Consider the following 17,439-nt stretch of genomic DNA (forward strand, 5'->3'; position numbering starts at 1 on the left):
GCAGTGTGTAAGATTGAGGGATGTGTTTGCAGAACTTCAACAGGACTTCATTAGTGTTTAATCACCTCTAGCTATGAACTGTTGCATATTCGTTAGCTTAGCATGAGTCCTCCATATCTCTATAGAGCAGGTCCTCTTCTAATAGTGGCGTCCATGTTAGGGGGCACCCCCCTGTTTCTACGGTAGCCCAGAATGGACAAACCAAACACTGGCTCTAGAGGGTGGGTCTAACTTTATGCTGAAGCAGTAGCTTGGAAAAGGACGCTTCAGGGAGGGGTATTTAGTTAGTTGCAGTTTGCAACCTTACCACTAGATGCCGCTAAATCTTACACATTGTACCTTTAAATGAAACAGCACATGCTTTTTTCCTGATGATAATTTAATTAATTTAACTCTTTGTGAACAGTAGTTTAATTCATCGACCTCGGCAGACCACATTTAATCTGCTGTAACCGGCTATTCGTCGAATCGTTTGCGTAAATAATGGATTCATGATTTGATTTTCTAGTTGCAGCCCTGCACTCTGAGGCATGTTTCCTTCACTTTGGGCACCTTCAGGTTGTTTTTTAACATGTCTCTTTTCTTCTCCTCCTGTTCTCCTCGTTCTTCTTGGCCAAAGCTTTGATCGCAGCATCTGTGTCCGCTCGTTCCTGTGCTCTGGACGTTTTTGGTACAGTGATGTGTTCTGGTGTCTCTGCAGGTGCTGGAAAACCCGTTTTTCCTTTCAGAAAAGTTTGCGGTTGAAGATGAGGAGGCTGGCGGCGGTGGTGATGTTTCTCACACTCCCCCAGACTCCCCTCTGAGTCCTCTCATTTCAGAAGAGTCTTTTTTTTCTCCGAATTTAGCCGTCTGTCCTTTCATTATCCCCGAGAATGAAGGAGCTTCCGCTGTAACCCAGACCCCTTTACAGTCTTCAGCTGCCCTAGAAAATGCTGAACTACTCAACGCTGCGGTTACACTGCACTCTGTATCATCAGCATCAACTTCCAGTGATTATATACCAGAGTCTTTAACAGCAGGACACCAGGAAACATCAGAAACTCCAGACTCTCCTGGAGCTCTCTCAACATCTTCATTATAAACATAACATCTCTATAACCAACATACGCTCTCTATAACACACATACGCTCTCTATAATACACATACGCTCTCTATAACACACATACGCTCTCTATAACACACATACGCTCTCTATAACACACATACACTCTCTATAACACACATACGCTCTCTATAATACACATACGCTCTCTATAACCAACATACGCTCTCTATAACACACATACGCTCTCTATAACACACATACGCTCTCTATAATACACATACGCTCTCTATAACACACATACGCTCTCTATAACACACATACGCTCTCTATAACACACATACACTCTCTATAACACACATACGCTCTCTATAATACACATACGCTCTCTATAACACACATACGCTCTCTATAACACACATACGCTCTCTATAACACACATACACTCTCTATAACACACATACGCTCTCTATAACACACATACGCTCTCTATAACACACATACGCTCTCTATAACCAACATACGCTCTCTATAACACACATACGCTCTCTATAACACCCATACGCTCTCTATAACAACACATACGCTCTCTATAACACACATACGCTCTCTATAATACACATACGCTCTCTATAACACACATACGCCTCTCTATAACACCACATACGCTCTCTATAAACACACATACGCTCTCTATAACACACATACGCTCTCTATAACACACATACGCTCTCTATAACACACATACGCTCTCTATAAACACCATCAATACGCTCTCTATAACACACATACGCTCTCTATAATACACATACGCTCTCTATAACACACATACGCTCTCTATAACACACATACGCTCTCTATAACACACATACACTCTCTATAACACAATACGCTCTCTATAATACACATAATCTGACTAGCGTGTGCACATACGCTCTCTATAACACACATACGCTCTCTATAATACACATACGCTCTCTATAACACACATACGCTCTCTATAACACACATACGCTCTCTATAACACACATACACTCTCTATAACACACATACGCTCTCTATAATACACATACGCTCTCTATAACACACATACGCTCTCTATAACACACATACGCTCTCTATAACACACATACACTCTCTATAACACACATACGCTCTCTATAACACACATACGCTCTCTATAACCAACATACGCTCTCTATAACACACATACGCTCTCTATAACACACATACGCTCTCTATAATACACATACGCTCTCTATAACACACATACGCTCTCTATAATACACATACGCTCTCTATAACACACATACGCCTCTCTATAACACACGTACGCTCTCTATAACACACATACGCTCTCTATAACACACATACGCTCTCTATAATACACATATGCTCTCTATAAACACACATACGCTCTCTATAACACACATACGCTCTCTATAACACACATACACTCTCTATAACACACATACGCTCTCTATAATACACATACGCTCTCTATAACACACATACGCTCTCTATAAACACACATACGCTCTTATAACACACATACACTCTCTATAACACACATACGCTCTCTATAACACACATACGCTCTCTATAACCAACATACGCTCTCTATAACACACATACGCTCTCTATAACACACATACGCTCTCTATAATACACATACGCTCTCTATAACACACATACGCTCTCTATAATACACATACGCTCTCTATAACACACATACGCTCTCTATAACACACGTACGCTCTCTATAACACACATACCCTCTCTATAACACACATTCACTCTCTATAACACACGTACCCTCTCTATAACACACGTACGCTCTCTATAACACACGTACCCTCTCTATAACACACGTACGCTCTCTATAACACACGTACCCTCTCTATATCACACGTACGCTCTCTATAACACACATACGCTCTCTATAACACACATACGCTCTCTATAACACACGTACCCTCTCTATAACACACGTACGCTCTCTATAACACACGTACGCTCTCTATAACACACATACGCTCTCTATAACACACATACGCTCTCTATAACACACGTACCCTCTCTATAACACACGTACCCTCTCTATAACACACGTACGCTCTCTATAACACACATACGCTCTCTATAACACACATACGCTCTCTATAACACACGTACCCTCTCTATAACACACGTACGCTCTCTATAACACACGTACCCTCTCTATAACACACGTACCCTCTCTATAACACACGTACGCTCTCTATAACACACGTACCCTCTCTATAACACACGTACGCTCTCTATAACACACGTACGCTCTATATAACACACGTACACTCTCTCTATAACACACACACGCTCTCTATAACACACACACGCTCTCTATAACACACGTACGCTCTCTCTATGGTAATTAATTAAAATTGATTAAGGTCCAGCCAAGGCCTGGAATATAATGTATAACTTTCCCTTCTCATCATTTAATGAGAAACATTCCCTTCTCATTAAAGTTTCTGGTTGTAACTCACATCACACCATCGGCCCGAAAGTTTCCCAAAATAGCTTTTATCTCGTCCCTTGGGCTGTTTTTACTGGCACCAGGACAGCGGCGTCTGGACCCTGCCCTGTGTGTGTCACTCAGTGGAGTCACAGCGCTCATCATAATGCACAGATCTGATTGGCTGAGGAGCCTCACGTGTGATCTGCAGAAACACATGTGATTGGTCTGTGAGTTTCCTGGAGCGCTAAACCTGCACCGTAACGACTAGAAGAGTCACACCACTTCAAACACACACTCTGTTCACAACTAAACAGCTCTTAATGATTTATCAGCTACTGGACCGCACCCCGCCTGTTCCTGACCCTGATCTATAATAAACATAGCATCTCTATAACAAACAACAATATAATAAACATATACTCAAAATGGCCTCTGAACTGATGGTATAGAGAGATTTTGAAATGTTAAATATATCTCACTGCTCACAGACCCCCACAGGAAACAGCTACAATCTGGAAAACATCACAGACTGCATCTTTAAATTAACTCAAACAAAAGGAAGTTAAACAACCTGTTTACACTTGTTCTCTGTGAAGGAAAAGAGGTCATTTGACCAGAGGTGTCCAGATGTTTTCATCATCATGTTTCTTTATGGTTTTATGAAGGCCACTGTTACGTCTTGTTGTTCGTTTCCGTGAATATGTGCCGTGAATAGTTTGTCACTCACTGAAGGAATGAATATAGATTACTACATTTATTGTTGTTTATGATTACTTTGATGTGTTTTAATCTCATTAACCTGTTTACATTAATAAACATAACAATGTTTAATACCTCAAGTGTGTGTGTGTGTGTGTGTGTGTGTGTGTGTGTGTTTGAGACTGAAGTTGTCCGTGTTTGTAAGAGTCTGATCCATTGTCTGTTCACTTAAACGACCTATTTTAATTCATGTATTGTGTGTTTGAAACTAATGATAAAGGACTAATCATTCCCATAACTAATAATATTGGCTATGCAGCAGGGACCTGGAGGTTGTAGGTTTGATTCCCGCTCCGGGTGACTGTCGGTGAGGAGTGTGGTGTGTTCTCTCTGTGTCTGCGTGGGTTTCCTCCGGGTGACTGTCTGTGAGGAGTGTGGTGTGTTCTCTCTGTGTCTGCGTGGGTTTCCTCCGGGTGACTGTCTGTGAGGAGTGTGGTGTGTTCTCTCTGTGTCTGCGTGGGTTTCCTCCGGGTGACTGTCTGTGAGGAGTGTGGTGTGTTCTCTCTGTGTCTGCGTGGGTTTCCTCCGGGTGACTGTCTGTGAGGAGTGTGGTGTGTTCTCTCTGTGTTTGCGTGGGTCTCCTCCGGGTGACTGTCTGTGAGGAGTGTGGTGTGTTCTCTCTGTGTTTGCGTGGGTCTCCTCCGGGTGACTGTCTGTGAGGAGTGTGGTGTGTTCTCTCTGTGTCTGCGTGGGTTTCCTCCGGGTGACTGTCTGTGAGGAGTGTGGTGTGTTCTCTCTGTGTCTGCGTGGGTTTCCTCCGGGTGACTGTCTGTGAGGAGTGTGGTGTGTTCTCTCTGTGTCTGCGTGGGTTTCCTCCGGGTGACTGTCTGTGAGGAGTGTGGTGTGTTCTCTCTGTGTCTGCGTGGGTTTCCTCCGGGTGACTGTCTGTGAGGAGTGTGGTGTGTTCTCTCTGTGTCTGCGTGGGTTTCCTCCGGGTGACTGTCTGTGAGGAGTGTGGTGTGTTCTCTCTGTGTTTGCGTGGGTCTCCTCCGGGTGACTGTCTGTGAGGAGTGTGGTGTGTTCTCTCTGTGTTTGCGTGGGTCTCCTCCGGGTGACTGTCTGTGAGGAGTGTGGTGTGTTCTCTCTGTGTCTGTGTGGGTTTCCTCCGGGTGACTGTCTGTGAGGAGTGTGGTGTGTTCTCTCTGTGTCTGCGTGGGTTTCCTCCGGGTGACTGTCTGTGAGGAGTGTGGTGTGTTCTCTCTGTGTCTGCGTGGGTTTCCTCCGGGTGACTGTCTGTGAGGAGTGTGGTGTGTTCTCTCTGTGTCTGCGTGGGTTTCCTCCGGGTGACTGTCTGTGAGGAGTGTGGTGTGTTCTCTCTGTGTCTGCGTGGGTTTCCTCCGGGTGACTGTCTGTGAGGAGTGTGGTGTGTTCTCTCTGTGTTTGCGTGGGTCTCCTCCGGGTGACTGTCTGTGAGGAGTGTGGTGTGTTCTCTCTGTGTTTGCGTGGGTCTCCTCCGGGTGACTGTCTGTGAGGAGTGTGGTGTGTTCTCTCTGTGTCTGCGTGGGTTTCCTCCGGGTGACTGTCTGTGAGGAGTGTGGTGTGTTCTCTCTGTGTCTGCGTGGGTTTCCTCCGGGTGACTGTCTGTGAGGAGTGTGGTGTGTTCTCTCTGTGTTTGCGTGGGTCTCCTCCGGGTGACTGTCTGTGAGGAGTGTGGTGTGTTCTCTCTGTGTCTGCGTGGGTTTCCTCCGGGTGACTGTCTGTGAGGAGTGTGGTGTGTTCTCTCTGTGTCTGCGTGGGTTTCCTCCGGGTGACTGTCTGTGAAGAGTGTGGTGTGTTCTCTCTGTGTCTGCGTGGGTTTCCTCCGGGTGCTCTGGTTTCCTCCCATGCTCCAAAAACACACGTTGGTAGGTGGATTGGAGACTCAAAAGTGTCCGTAGGTGTGAGTGTGTGTTACCCTGTAAAGGACTGGCGCCCCCTCCAGGTTGTGTTCCCGCATTGTGCCCAGTGATTCCGGGTAGGCTCCGGACCCACCACGACCCTGAACTGGATAAGGGTCACAGACAATGAATGAATGAATGAATGAATAATCATTTTTATATGTGTTTTGTGTTTGTAACATAAACTCCAGCAGTTTAATGTAAACAGTGTGTTATTGACTGCTATATCATCAGCACTTCATTAATTCTATAAAGCCTAGATTTATTTTGTTTCTGATCATAAAATATGGTAAAATTAAATGACATAGCAATAGTAACAGAATAATGTGTAATGGCCAATGAAGGGTTATGGCATTAGATGTGAATCTCCTTGTTGAACTGAACCTGTAACTCACTCACTCACATACTCACTCATGCACAGTCAGCATAACATTTTCCACAAGGTGGTGCCAGACGCGTCTACGTTCTGCTCTGTGCTGTGGGAGTGCAGTGCTTTCTGAGACACTTATATCATTGGAAACACGCCCTAAACCACACATCATAAGAAATGAGTCCTTCGAAACACATTCTGATGAGACACTAGGTTTTATGAGACCATTTTTCTGTTCCCTGGACTCTTTCACATCTATTCTCCTGAAAAACAAGCAGCATGAATTTAAAGTGTGTTTTGGCTGAACATGAATCAAATGAGTGGTGGTGTCTGGACTGAGTGTGCTGGGAAAATGTGTAATTCACCCCGGCTTCAGAGTGTTTTTGACACTCTTCTCTTTGTGTGTGTGTGTGTGTGTGTGTGTGTGTGTGTGTGTGTGTGTGTGTGTGTGTGTGTGTGTGGGAGAAAGAGAGAAAACACCAGAGACTGTGAGGATTAATTTTTAAACAAAGGAACAAAGCCTTTGTGAAGGGCTCCGTGACTTTGACTCTGAGTCCGTATAAAATTTCGATGTGACATTTCAGCTCTGTTGCCTCTTTCTTGTATTCACTCTCATCACTCTCCGCTCTCGCACCTCTCCTCTCGCGCTAATCTTAGCTCTCGCTACACTCAGCTCTCATTCACTCCTTTGGAGTCGTTTGCAACTGTTTTTGTTGTTTTTTTTATTACCGTTTTGTTCTGTCCCCAATTTTTTTCTGAATTTTCTCCGTCTCCAACTGCAGACCGGGTGGAGACTAACTCGTGAGGCCAATCCACCACTTCTTTTCAAACTGATACTAATTGCAATGCGTCTTAAGGTGACCACGAAAGCATACTACCCAGACACCAGCCAGCACCATGGACAGAGAGGAAAGAAAGGGGCCATCTTACCCACCCAGAGAGACTGAGACTGAGGAAGTCTGTGCTTAGACCGCTGCCGAACTCGTGAACATAGTGAACATCAGAATGTTGTCTCAGCCGTCTTTATATTTGGGTGAAAATGAAAGGTGAAAAGATGTCCGCAAGGAGACGTCTCTCCAAGTCTAAAAGTGGTTAAAATGTTGTAAATGCTCTGAAAGTCTCAGACTAAACTTGGACCGAACAGAGCCCAAATTCCAATGTCTGATTTGGACTAAATAAAGGACCAGATTTGGCCCAAAATACAGCTCTCAGAAGCGGCACGGTGGCGCAGCAGGTAGTATCACAGTCACACAGCTCCAGGGACCTGGAGGTTGTGGGTTCGATTCCCGCTCCAGGTAACTTTCTGTGAGGAGTGTGGTGTGTTCTCTCTGTGTCTGCGTGGGTTTCCTCCGGGTGACTGTCTGTGTGGAGTGTGGTGTGTTCTCTCTGTGTCTGCGTGGGTTTCCTCCGGGTGACTGTCTGTGTGGAGTGTGGTGTGTTCTCTCTGTGTCTGCGTGGGTTTCCTCCGGGTGACTGTCTGTGAGGAGTGTGGTGTGTTCTCTCTGTGACTGCGTGGGTTTCCTCCGGGTGACTGTCTGTGAGGAGTGTGGTGTGTTCTCTCTGTGTCTGCGTGGGTTTCCTCCGGGTGACTGTCTGTGAGGAGTGTGGTGTGTTCTCTCTGTGTCTGCATGGGTTTCCTCCGGGTGACTGTCTGTGAGGAGTGTGGTGTGTTCTCTCTGTGTCTGCGTGGGTTTCCTCCGGGTGACTGTCTGTGAGGAGTGTGGTGTGTTCTCTCTGTGTCTGCGTGGGTTTCCTCCGGGTGACTGTCTGTGAGGAGTGTGGTGTGTTCTCTCTGTGTCTGCGTGGGTTTCCTCCGGGTGACTGTCTGTGAGGAGTGTGGTGTGTTCTCTCTGTGTCTGCGTGGGTTTCCTCCAGGTGACTGTCTGTGAGGAGTGTGGTGTGTTCTCCCTGTGTCTGCGTGGGTTTCCTCCGGGTGACTGTCTGTGAGGAGTGTGGTGTGTTCTCTCTGTGTCTGCGTGGGTTTCCTCCGGGTGACTGTCTGTGAGGAGTGTGGTGTGTTCTCCCTGTGTCTGCGTGGGTTTCCTCCGGGTGACTGTCTGTGAGGAGTGTGGTGTGTTCTCTCTGTGTCTGCGTGGGTTTCCTCCGGGTGACTGTCTGTGAGGAGTGTGGTGTGTTCTCCCTGTGTCTGCGTGGGTTTCCTCCGGGTGACTGTCTGTGAGGAGTGTGGTGTGTTCTCTCTGTGTCTGCGTGGGTTTCCTCCGGGTGACTGTCTGTGAGGAGTGTGGTGTGTTCTCCCTGTGTCTATGTGGGTTTCCTCCGGGTGGTTCGGTTTCCTCCCACGCTCCAAAAGCACATGTTGGTAGGAGGATTGGCGACTCAAAAGTGACCGTAGGTGTGAATGTGTGAGTGTGTGTGTGTTGCCCTGTGAAGGACTGGTGCCCCCTCCAGGGTGTATTCCCGCCTTGCACCCAGTGATTCCAGGTAGGCTCTGGACCCACCGTGACCCTGAATTGGATAAGCGGTTACAGATAATGAATGGATGGATACAGCTCTCAGATTACATCTGTCTGACGTTTGTGTACAGACGTGTATCGTCTACAGTTTATCTGACGTCTTGAACATATTGGGAGAACATTTTAAATATGTATTTATTGCACTGTTTATATTTTGTGTTCAGTTTTTTCAACTCAGAAAATAAACAACAGAAAGAAAAGGAATCTGAAATGTGTATTAGACATCAGCCACATTTTTGAAAAAAGTATTCCTTACAATGTCCTGCCTCTTCCCCTCCATCTCCTCCTGTCCATCGCTGTAGGTTTTGGAGAACTATAACAAAGGGAAAACAGCTCTTCTCTCAGCGGCGAAGATCATGGTCAGTCCCACAGAAGTGGACCTGAACGCTGAGACCATTTTCCTCGGAGCCTCAAACTCCCAGCAGCCCTCACCTCCCACGCACCGCAGGAACAGCAGCGTCCGGTCAGTCCCTGACACTAAAACACCAACCGCCTTCATCACCATCATCATCATCATCATCATCATCACTGTTATCATCTGAATCATAATCATTTCTTTGTAATGCATTTCCCAGGGCTTTAAATGAAAGGGCATTCACTCAGTCAGGTCCCCACTGATTCGTTCTTTGTTTTGAAACAGCCGTTATACTGACACCTAGTGGCCTGGTCTGTCACTGATTATGAACTAAACCTGTTTTAAACAGTCACCCTCTCCACACAATGTGAGCTTTATGGACCCACTTTACGGAGCGTACACCGGATCATTTCAGGGAACGACAGCCGTCTGAGTCTTCGTCCTGTGTGTTTTATAAAAGAAAATTAAAATAATAAAGATGTGGAAGTGACCACACCCCCTGAAGGTCCATTCTTGATCAGCTGAAGGGGCCTGAGGCCTGCAGAGGAGGACCAGCAAAGAGTAGCACCCACAGAGGCTCTGCTCTCTCCCTGTTACCGCTCAGTGGAGCATCCCAATGATTTTAAAGCTGTAGTTTTATGGTAAAAATGTCCCCGCGTGTCCCTGCGTGTCCCTGCGTGTCCCTGCGTGTACCTGTTCTCCAGAGGTGGGACACGGACTAGGTTGTGCTCAGCATCGTGGGCCATGCTCTAACAACAGAGCACACTCGGTTTTGAGTTAATGTTTCTCTCTGAAGGTTCCACAGAGAACAGTGCTCCTCCAGGTTGGAGTCTCCATGGTCCAGAGGCTCTCGCCTTTCTATTAACTGAGTTTCAGAGTTTCTCAGGGTCCGAGGGACTGGACCTGAGGTAGCACAAGCCGACCCCCCCCCCCCCCCCTTCAGCCAAGGAGAACCAGGAGAGCACAGCCCTGTCTCAGACTGTGCAGCTCCGGGCTTGAGCTCCTGTTCGTTTCCTCACTAGGGATGTAGGCAAACGGCCAGGGTATCTGTAGCCCTCTAAGGGCCTGTATGCTACTTTCTGCTGGTGAAAAATGATTGATTGCCCCTTTAAGGAAGCTGTCCTCTAAAAAGAGTCCTGTACTGACCTGGTATTTGACCTCATTTATAAACTGAGTGTAAGTTTATAACTCTCCCCTCTCTCTCTCTCTCTCTCTCGCTCGCTCACTCGCCCACTGTAGCACATACGGTAGTTTCCTGCCCCCACCCCCTCACCCCTCACCGGCCGCTCTGGTTCAGTAAACAAGCTCAGAATAGATACAGCAGATAAACTCCGCCCAAATGACTCAGTCTTCTCCACTTACACACCTTTCCTCTTCCTCTGCTCTTTCCTTCCTCTCATCCCTCTGCTCCTCCTCTTCTCGACTTCACCCCTCCACCTTCTCTGGGCTGTTTCTCTCTCGCACACTTTTGTTTACTCCCCTCTCTCTCCGTGTTATTCACTAATTCATTTTCACCTCCATCTGGCATTTTTCGTCATTTCTTTTAATCCCTATTTTCTTTAAACTTTCTGTTCTCTCTCTCTCTCTCTCTCTCTCTCTCTCTCTCTCTCTCTCTCTCTCTCTCTCTCTCTTTCTCTCTTTCTTTCTTTTCAATCCCAACTTTCCGTACACTTGGTACTCTCTCTCTCTAACTGTTTATCTCTTGCTCTCTCTTTTTCTTTTGGCAATTGTTCTTCTCTCCTCTTTTGAATTTTTAACTTAAATTTTTTCTCATTGTTTTTTTTTCTTCCCTCAACTTTTCTGTACTGCTTTTTTATATTTTAAATACCCACACTCTCCTCCCCTTCCTCCCCCTCTCATCCTTCCCTCCTCCTCTCCTCCCTCACCTCCCACCCTTCCTGCTTTATCCCCCCCTCTCTCTCTCCTCTGCAGATCGTGTGCCCGCTCTGAGATTTCTCTGGACGGTTTTTGCGAGTGTCCCCCTCCTCCTCCCGGTCCCGGTCCTGGTCCCGGTCTCGGAGCAGTGTCTGTGGTTCTGACGGAGGCTCGCGAGCGTCTGTCCGTGGAGCTAAGGGAGAGGAAAGCCCCCCTGGCAGTGATGGAGAGCCTCTCGGACGTAGAGTCAGTCTACAGCCTGGACTCAAGACGATCCTCTGCAGCCCTGAGGGGCTCTCCCTGCCTGGGATCACTTCCCTTCCCTCTAGATGCTCCGATTCCTGAAGAAAACCCGTCCCTGAGCTCCAGAACAGAGCTACTGGGAGCAGACGGGCTCCTGCAGGCCTCTCCGGATCATGAGCTGGGAGAAACAGGACCCTGCTGCCCCACACCTCCTGAACTGAAACAAAATGCCCAGAGAAACAGCCTCTTTCCACCGCTCCAGCTCGGACAGACTGCCATAGCTCAGAGCGGCCAGCACGGGGCGCTCTCACGGCCGTCCTCCCAGACCTTCGAGTGTAATCGACGATTAACTGTGGCTAACCGTCATGAGATGAGCCCCAGGGCACCCTGGACTGGACAGGGGGCAGAAAAGGAGGAAGGTAAGGCACAATCTATCCTTCATTAATCACTGTGTTTACATCCAACTCAGAACAGGAAAGGTTTAATGCACCCCTCCCGTGTTATACCCCTCTCGGCTCAGCTGGCATTGGGCAGGGTGACTTTAGGCTCATGTTCAGCTGCTCCAGGGCATGCCACTTTGTTTCATGCTTTTATAAAGAGATGATAGATGAACTGTGCAGAAAGAGGGGCAGCAGGGGGCGCTGCAGGTGGAGTCTCTGCCACAGCTCCAGGGCACTAGGGGTCTTCACCGTTTGTGAGGTGAGTGTGTGAAAGTGTCCACAGGTGTGTGTGTGAGTGACTGAGTGAATGTGTGTCGCCCTGTCTAGCACTTACTATAGATGAATGAGGGACCCCTTGTGGACAACCGGGGTAATTGGCCCCCGAATTAATGAATGTGACAGGGTTATATCCTGAGACATGAGCACAAATAAATGTATATTTATTAAATCAGAGGAAGGCGGTGTGATATAATGGTCTCTGAGCCGGTGTTTCGCTCTTTTCTCTATGTTTCACAGACGTGAGGGTGCCCTCTGCTGGCACGGAGGAGAAGAAACAGCAGAGGAACCGAGCGGAGGTGAAAGTGGACATGGAGGGCGGTCCGTCCCTCTCCACCCCGCTGTCCAACGGAAACCCAAGCCAGGCCGTACTGGAGTTCGCTCAGTATCTGGACTCTCTTTTCCGGCTGGACGGAAGCGGCTCTCCCCCTCTGGAGCTTTCTGACGCCGAATCTGAGTCTGGACGAGGCTCTGAGGCTCAGGGTGAGGAGCAGAGAGCCAAAGAGAGCCGGCAGCTGCTGGTGAGGGCAACTCTGGAGCCCAACCTGGTCCCCAAGCCCCCTCGCACATTCGCCGGCTCTGCGGACCCTTCCTCGGGCATCTCTCTCTCTCCCTCCTTCCCCTTGTCCTCATCCGGAGAGTTAAACGACCTCTCTCCGCCTGAGGGGTCACTACCAGTGAACCACTCCTCTCTACGAACTTCCACGGCCTGTCCTTACCCTGAGGAAAACACACTCTCCTCCATGGTGTAAGTGACCCATAAACTGACTCACAACCTCTCCCACGTCGTCTGTGGGTGTCTGTACACACTACGGTTCAAAAGTTTAAAATCACAGACGTGCCGCTGGAGACGTGAGACTCCCTCGATTACGAAATCAGGAGGTGCTCGGTTCCATTCGATTCATCAGCGCTTTTATTCTTTAGAAAATGATTCAGTGGAGCAGAGAGCGCACAGGTCAATTTAGTTCTTTATCAAATGATTCAGTGCATCATTGCATTTGATTCCTTAGGGAATGATTCAGTACATCAGAAAGTGCAAGATTCAGTTTGATTCTTTAAGAAATGATTCAAAGCAGAAATGACTAACTCTACAATTCAGCTTCATTTGATATGATTCTTTAGGAATCGATTCATGATGAACTCTTAAATGGAACTCTGTTCCATTTTTGATTCTTTAGGTAATGAGTTGATTCACTCATTCAATTCAGATCTTTATAAAACGATTCAGTGCTTTGTTACATCTCAGATTTAAAGATGATTCATATGTGATTTTCTTAAGAAATGGTTCAGTGACTCGGAGAGTCAAAAGAAAGTTTGATTCTTTCAGAAATGATTTTATTCTTGAATGTTGTTAAATACAGTGACCCAACTTTTATTTTTGTATAGAACACGTTTATAATCGGACCATGGCCCAAACCTTTGACACGGCTGATGCGCTTTTAGTAAGATTCATTTTTATCGCGTTAATAGAACGTTTAGATCCTAAATGAAGCTGTGAGTATGTTCTCAATAGTGGAGTCTGAATAATATCATCTGAATAACACTTAATGGACATAATTCTAGGTATTTGAAAGATGGTGATCTGATACTGAGGCAGATAATCTGTGATTTGACACTGAATGTAAAGTTTAAACAATAGTTATTATTTAAATAATATTTAAATCCCTTTGTGTTTTGGTATTGAATTAAAAATGTGCAGTTCTTTAAACGACCAGTGATCTAAACTTTTGAACAGTAGTGTATACCCCACACACACACACACACACACACACACCACACTTTTCTGTCTCTCTTGGATGTGCTCGTCGAAGCCTGCATGCGTAGCATCGCGACGAGTCCGAGACGTCCAGAGGAACGTCCAGAGAAAGAGAGCGGGGACGGAACTCTTTCTTACTCTGAGACATTTTCCAGTCTGATCTCAGAAAAGACCAGCTGCTCCTCGAAAGACTCCAACACTGACTCCACAACTGACTCTTAACGCTGCCGTACGGACGAAGCTTTGCACAAAACAACGACCAGAATCACACATTGAGTCTAATCTAATCTTATGTTTACATTCATATCAACGCCACCGAACAATAACGTGTGTGAAGTTGCCAGATTTGCAGGGAACTCCTCTTGGGAAGGGATGACAATAAAGGGACGGCGAGGCGTAAGAGGAATTCCTGTTGCTTTATTCTAAACGTCTCATAATTCAGTGTGTGAAGTAAAAACAAACTGATGGAGAGTGTTGAGGTGTGGAGGACCCTGTGGACTCTGGTGCAGATTTAAACAGTGGTGGTGAATGGAACCAGGCGTCTCCATGTCTCCAGCACAAACACATTTAATTTCCTCTTCCCCTCCGTTATTAACCTCCACCCGTGTGACAAGCTTTATATGGAACAGTGAGAGGATGATGACGGAGAACAGTGGAAATCTTTACAAAATAACGGAATGCTTTGCCATAAAACACCATTAAAATACATCAAAGCTCAACTTTGTCGTCTACGCCTTACGTTTCAAACACTTCCTGGTGATCATGCCGTCGCTGTCCAATCAAAAAACACCTATCTCCCAAAATGGTAACTTCACAGAAGGAAAAACCTCCTTAAATCTCAGTGGAAGTCAATGGAGCGTTGGTTCCTTCGTCATTAAATGACCCCCGGGGTTGAGGGACCAGTGACAAATGGACAAAAACGGAGATACGTGTTTTTGATTGGACAGCGACGATATGTCACCCTCGCTCTGTGTTTATTTCCAGACAGAAATGTCCAGTGAATCCTTCAGTCCAGGGCAGGCGCTTCCCTGCTGCGGAGGACCTTTCAGGACACATTACCTTTCACAGCGCAGATGTGGAGTGACCTGAAGGCCCTCCGAGCGCCGGGGACGCACCTGTCGGCCCCAGACGCGTCTCCATTTCGCCGTTTCGTGGAGTAACTTTCTGTGTGAATCTAAACCACTCACCACCACTGTCCGCTGCTCAGAGTCCTCCCTTCACCCCGCTCTCCGTCACCGCGTTTACGTCGGCACTGTTCCGTTCGGAGATTAGAGTGAAATCAGTGGGATGCCTCTGAAGGAGAGGAGCAGACGAGTAAAGGCGACATTTCCTCAGGTTAATAAAGAACAGATGAAGAAGAGTGGGTCTGAGAGAGGGCAGCACTACAGATTGTGTCCTTTTTGAAGTGCAGGGGCCACTTATGATTTCTGATATACGAGTTATGACTGTGTTATGGTGTGCATGAGAATAAACCATGAATGCTTATTTGTAACGGTAACATTTTTAGGACGTTTGTTGACCATCGATGATCTTGATTCACTTGTGGAACTCACTTTTTTTTTTTGCCAAAGTGACACCCTGCCAAATATCAACAATAACGTGTAGGAGCTGAATATTACGATGAGTTTGTGTTATTTCTTTTTGAACTGTTCCCCACCGTGTGTCGGTGGAAGGAACCGGACGGCGTCAGGCACCAAACCCACACCCCACTCACGCTGACGTTTCTGAAGGCCCTTCTTCTTTCACTCTTTATAAAATGCTCGATTTGTTTCACACCGGGAGCGGGGACTGGAGTGGAATTCCTCTCACTCTCTCAAACAGATCCAGTAGCAAACTGATTTTTTTAGGGAACTTTCATCTGCATTTTTATCATTTCTACTGTTGTTGTTGACTATATTACAATAATAATTGGTGGTTTATCATTACGATGAATATTTTAGTAACTGTTACGGTTTGACTTGCCTTTTCTATTATTTCTGAATGAAGTGTTTCCTTTTCTTTTTGATTTTTCAGGCATTTTGGGCCTTTTTTTTTTAAACAGCGGGAGTAAACCTAGTGTCTGTGTGGAGGGGGAGGGGAGGGGGGGGGAGTACAGCAGGGGGTCACTACAATACAAACTACACTAAGAATTATTATAATATAAATATGAATAAAGCCTGCTCATAATTGTGTGTGTCATGTTCAGGTCAGAAAACGATACACAGAGTGATTTACAAAAAAAAGAGAAACGGTGAAATAGAGAAACTAATAAACACTAATGACATTTAGGAACTGAGCACCGTGGAGAAACGTCAGATTCACAGCACATTCAACTGTAATCAACCAGTACACAGTCCATTTACAGCACAGGAATAAAGGCTTCATTTCTCTGTAAATGCCTGTTTAATGAATGTTTATGACCCAGATATTCACATGAATAACATAAGGCTCCGCCCACAGCTCCCACATCAATGCATCCCTTTAAATGGCTCTTATTGACTCTACGGGGTTAAATGTTTACACTGTTTATGAATTCGATTCAGTGATGTTTATCATTCCATGTGAATATTACACGTCCACGTCGTCACTGCCGCGACTGAGTCTTCTCTACGGGGGGCAGTCTGTGCATTAAACGGTTAATATTTCATTTTTATTTTAATCTCTAAACATTCACAGCACATTTGAGTTGGAGATGTATTTGTTTTCAGTGATTATTTTTCCTTCCGCAAACTTCACTTGTTCTCCATTGAATGAAACGCAAATAACATTGTTGCAGCTTCAAATGTGTTTTATTATTATTATTATTATTATTATTATTATTATTAAATAGAAAACATCATATCACTAACCCCTACGTTCACATGGACCTCACTACACACTGTTACACTCCTGCGGCGGTTATATTCCAGAGGGTTAAAATCCTGAATTAATCATATAAAGTAGTAAGGTATTCACCAGGAAACTCCTCCCACCTTCAAAGCGCATCAGCAGAAGTGTGTTCTTTGATCTTCACACCAGGAGACTCTACACACCTCTGACTGGAGGTGTGTGTTTACATCAGAGTGAGCCATGGCTGTGTTTTTATTTTTAGTCAGACTGTCTCTTTAAAGATGTCATCTCTCTCTCTCTCTCTCTCTCTCTCTCTCTCTCTCTGTAAGGACACCCTGCTGTACTTAGTGTTTGTGCATAGCACTGTCTCTTTTTTTTCCACGTGATTATTTTATGCAAATATAAACCTGTCATATTTCCAGTCTTTATTTTAAATTTTATTTGAAGGAAAATGATCCAATGGGACATTATCAAGAAAAATGGCTGTATCATGATGTATCATAGTGATGAATTTATCTGAAATCTATAGCTATATTGATATATATTATAAATGGGAAAGTATTTATCTGTGGATATATGCTGATTTAAGAATAATCAATGATGTAGCCATTGGTCTTCAAAAGAAACATATTTCTTTCTATTGTTGCCAGCTACCTTATCAGT

At 45.8% G+C, this 17,439-nt stretch overlaps 1 protein-coding gene across 1 annotated transcript in view; it reads left to right on the forward strand.

The window, feature by feature from the left end:
• Window positions 1–16,019, forward strand: part of dagla (diacylglycerol lipase, alpha) — a 63,830-nt gene extending 47,811 nt beyond the window's left edge. The window contains 3 exon segments of the mRNA XM_066647874.1: window positions 9,326–9,486; window positions 11,311–11,915; window positions 12,453–16,019. Of these exon segments, the coding sequence (XP_066503971.1) occupies window positions 9,326–9,486; window positions 11,311–11,915; window positions 12,453–12,964 (1,278 nt within the window). The 3' untranslated portion in view covers window positions 12,965–16,019.
• Window positions 16,020–17,439: the final 1,420 nt, after the last annotated feature.

This window comes from Hoplias malabaricus, chromosome 16, assembly GCF_029633855.1.
Source record: "Hoplias malabaricus isolate fHopMal1 chromosome 16, fHopMal1.hap1, whole genome shotgun sequence".
NCBI lineage: Eukaryota > Metazoa > Chordata > Actinopteri > Characiformes > Erythrinidae > Hoplias > Hoplias malabaricus.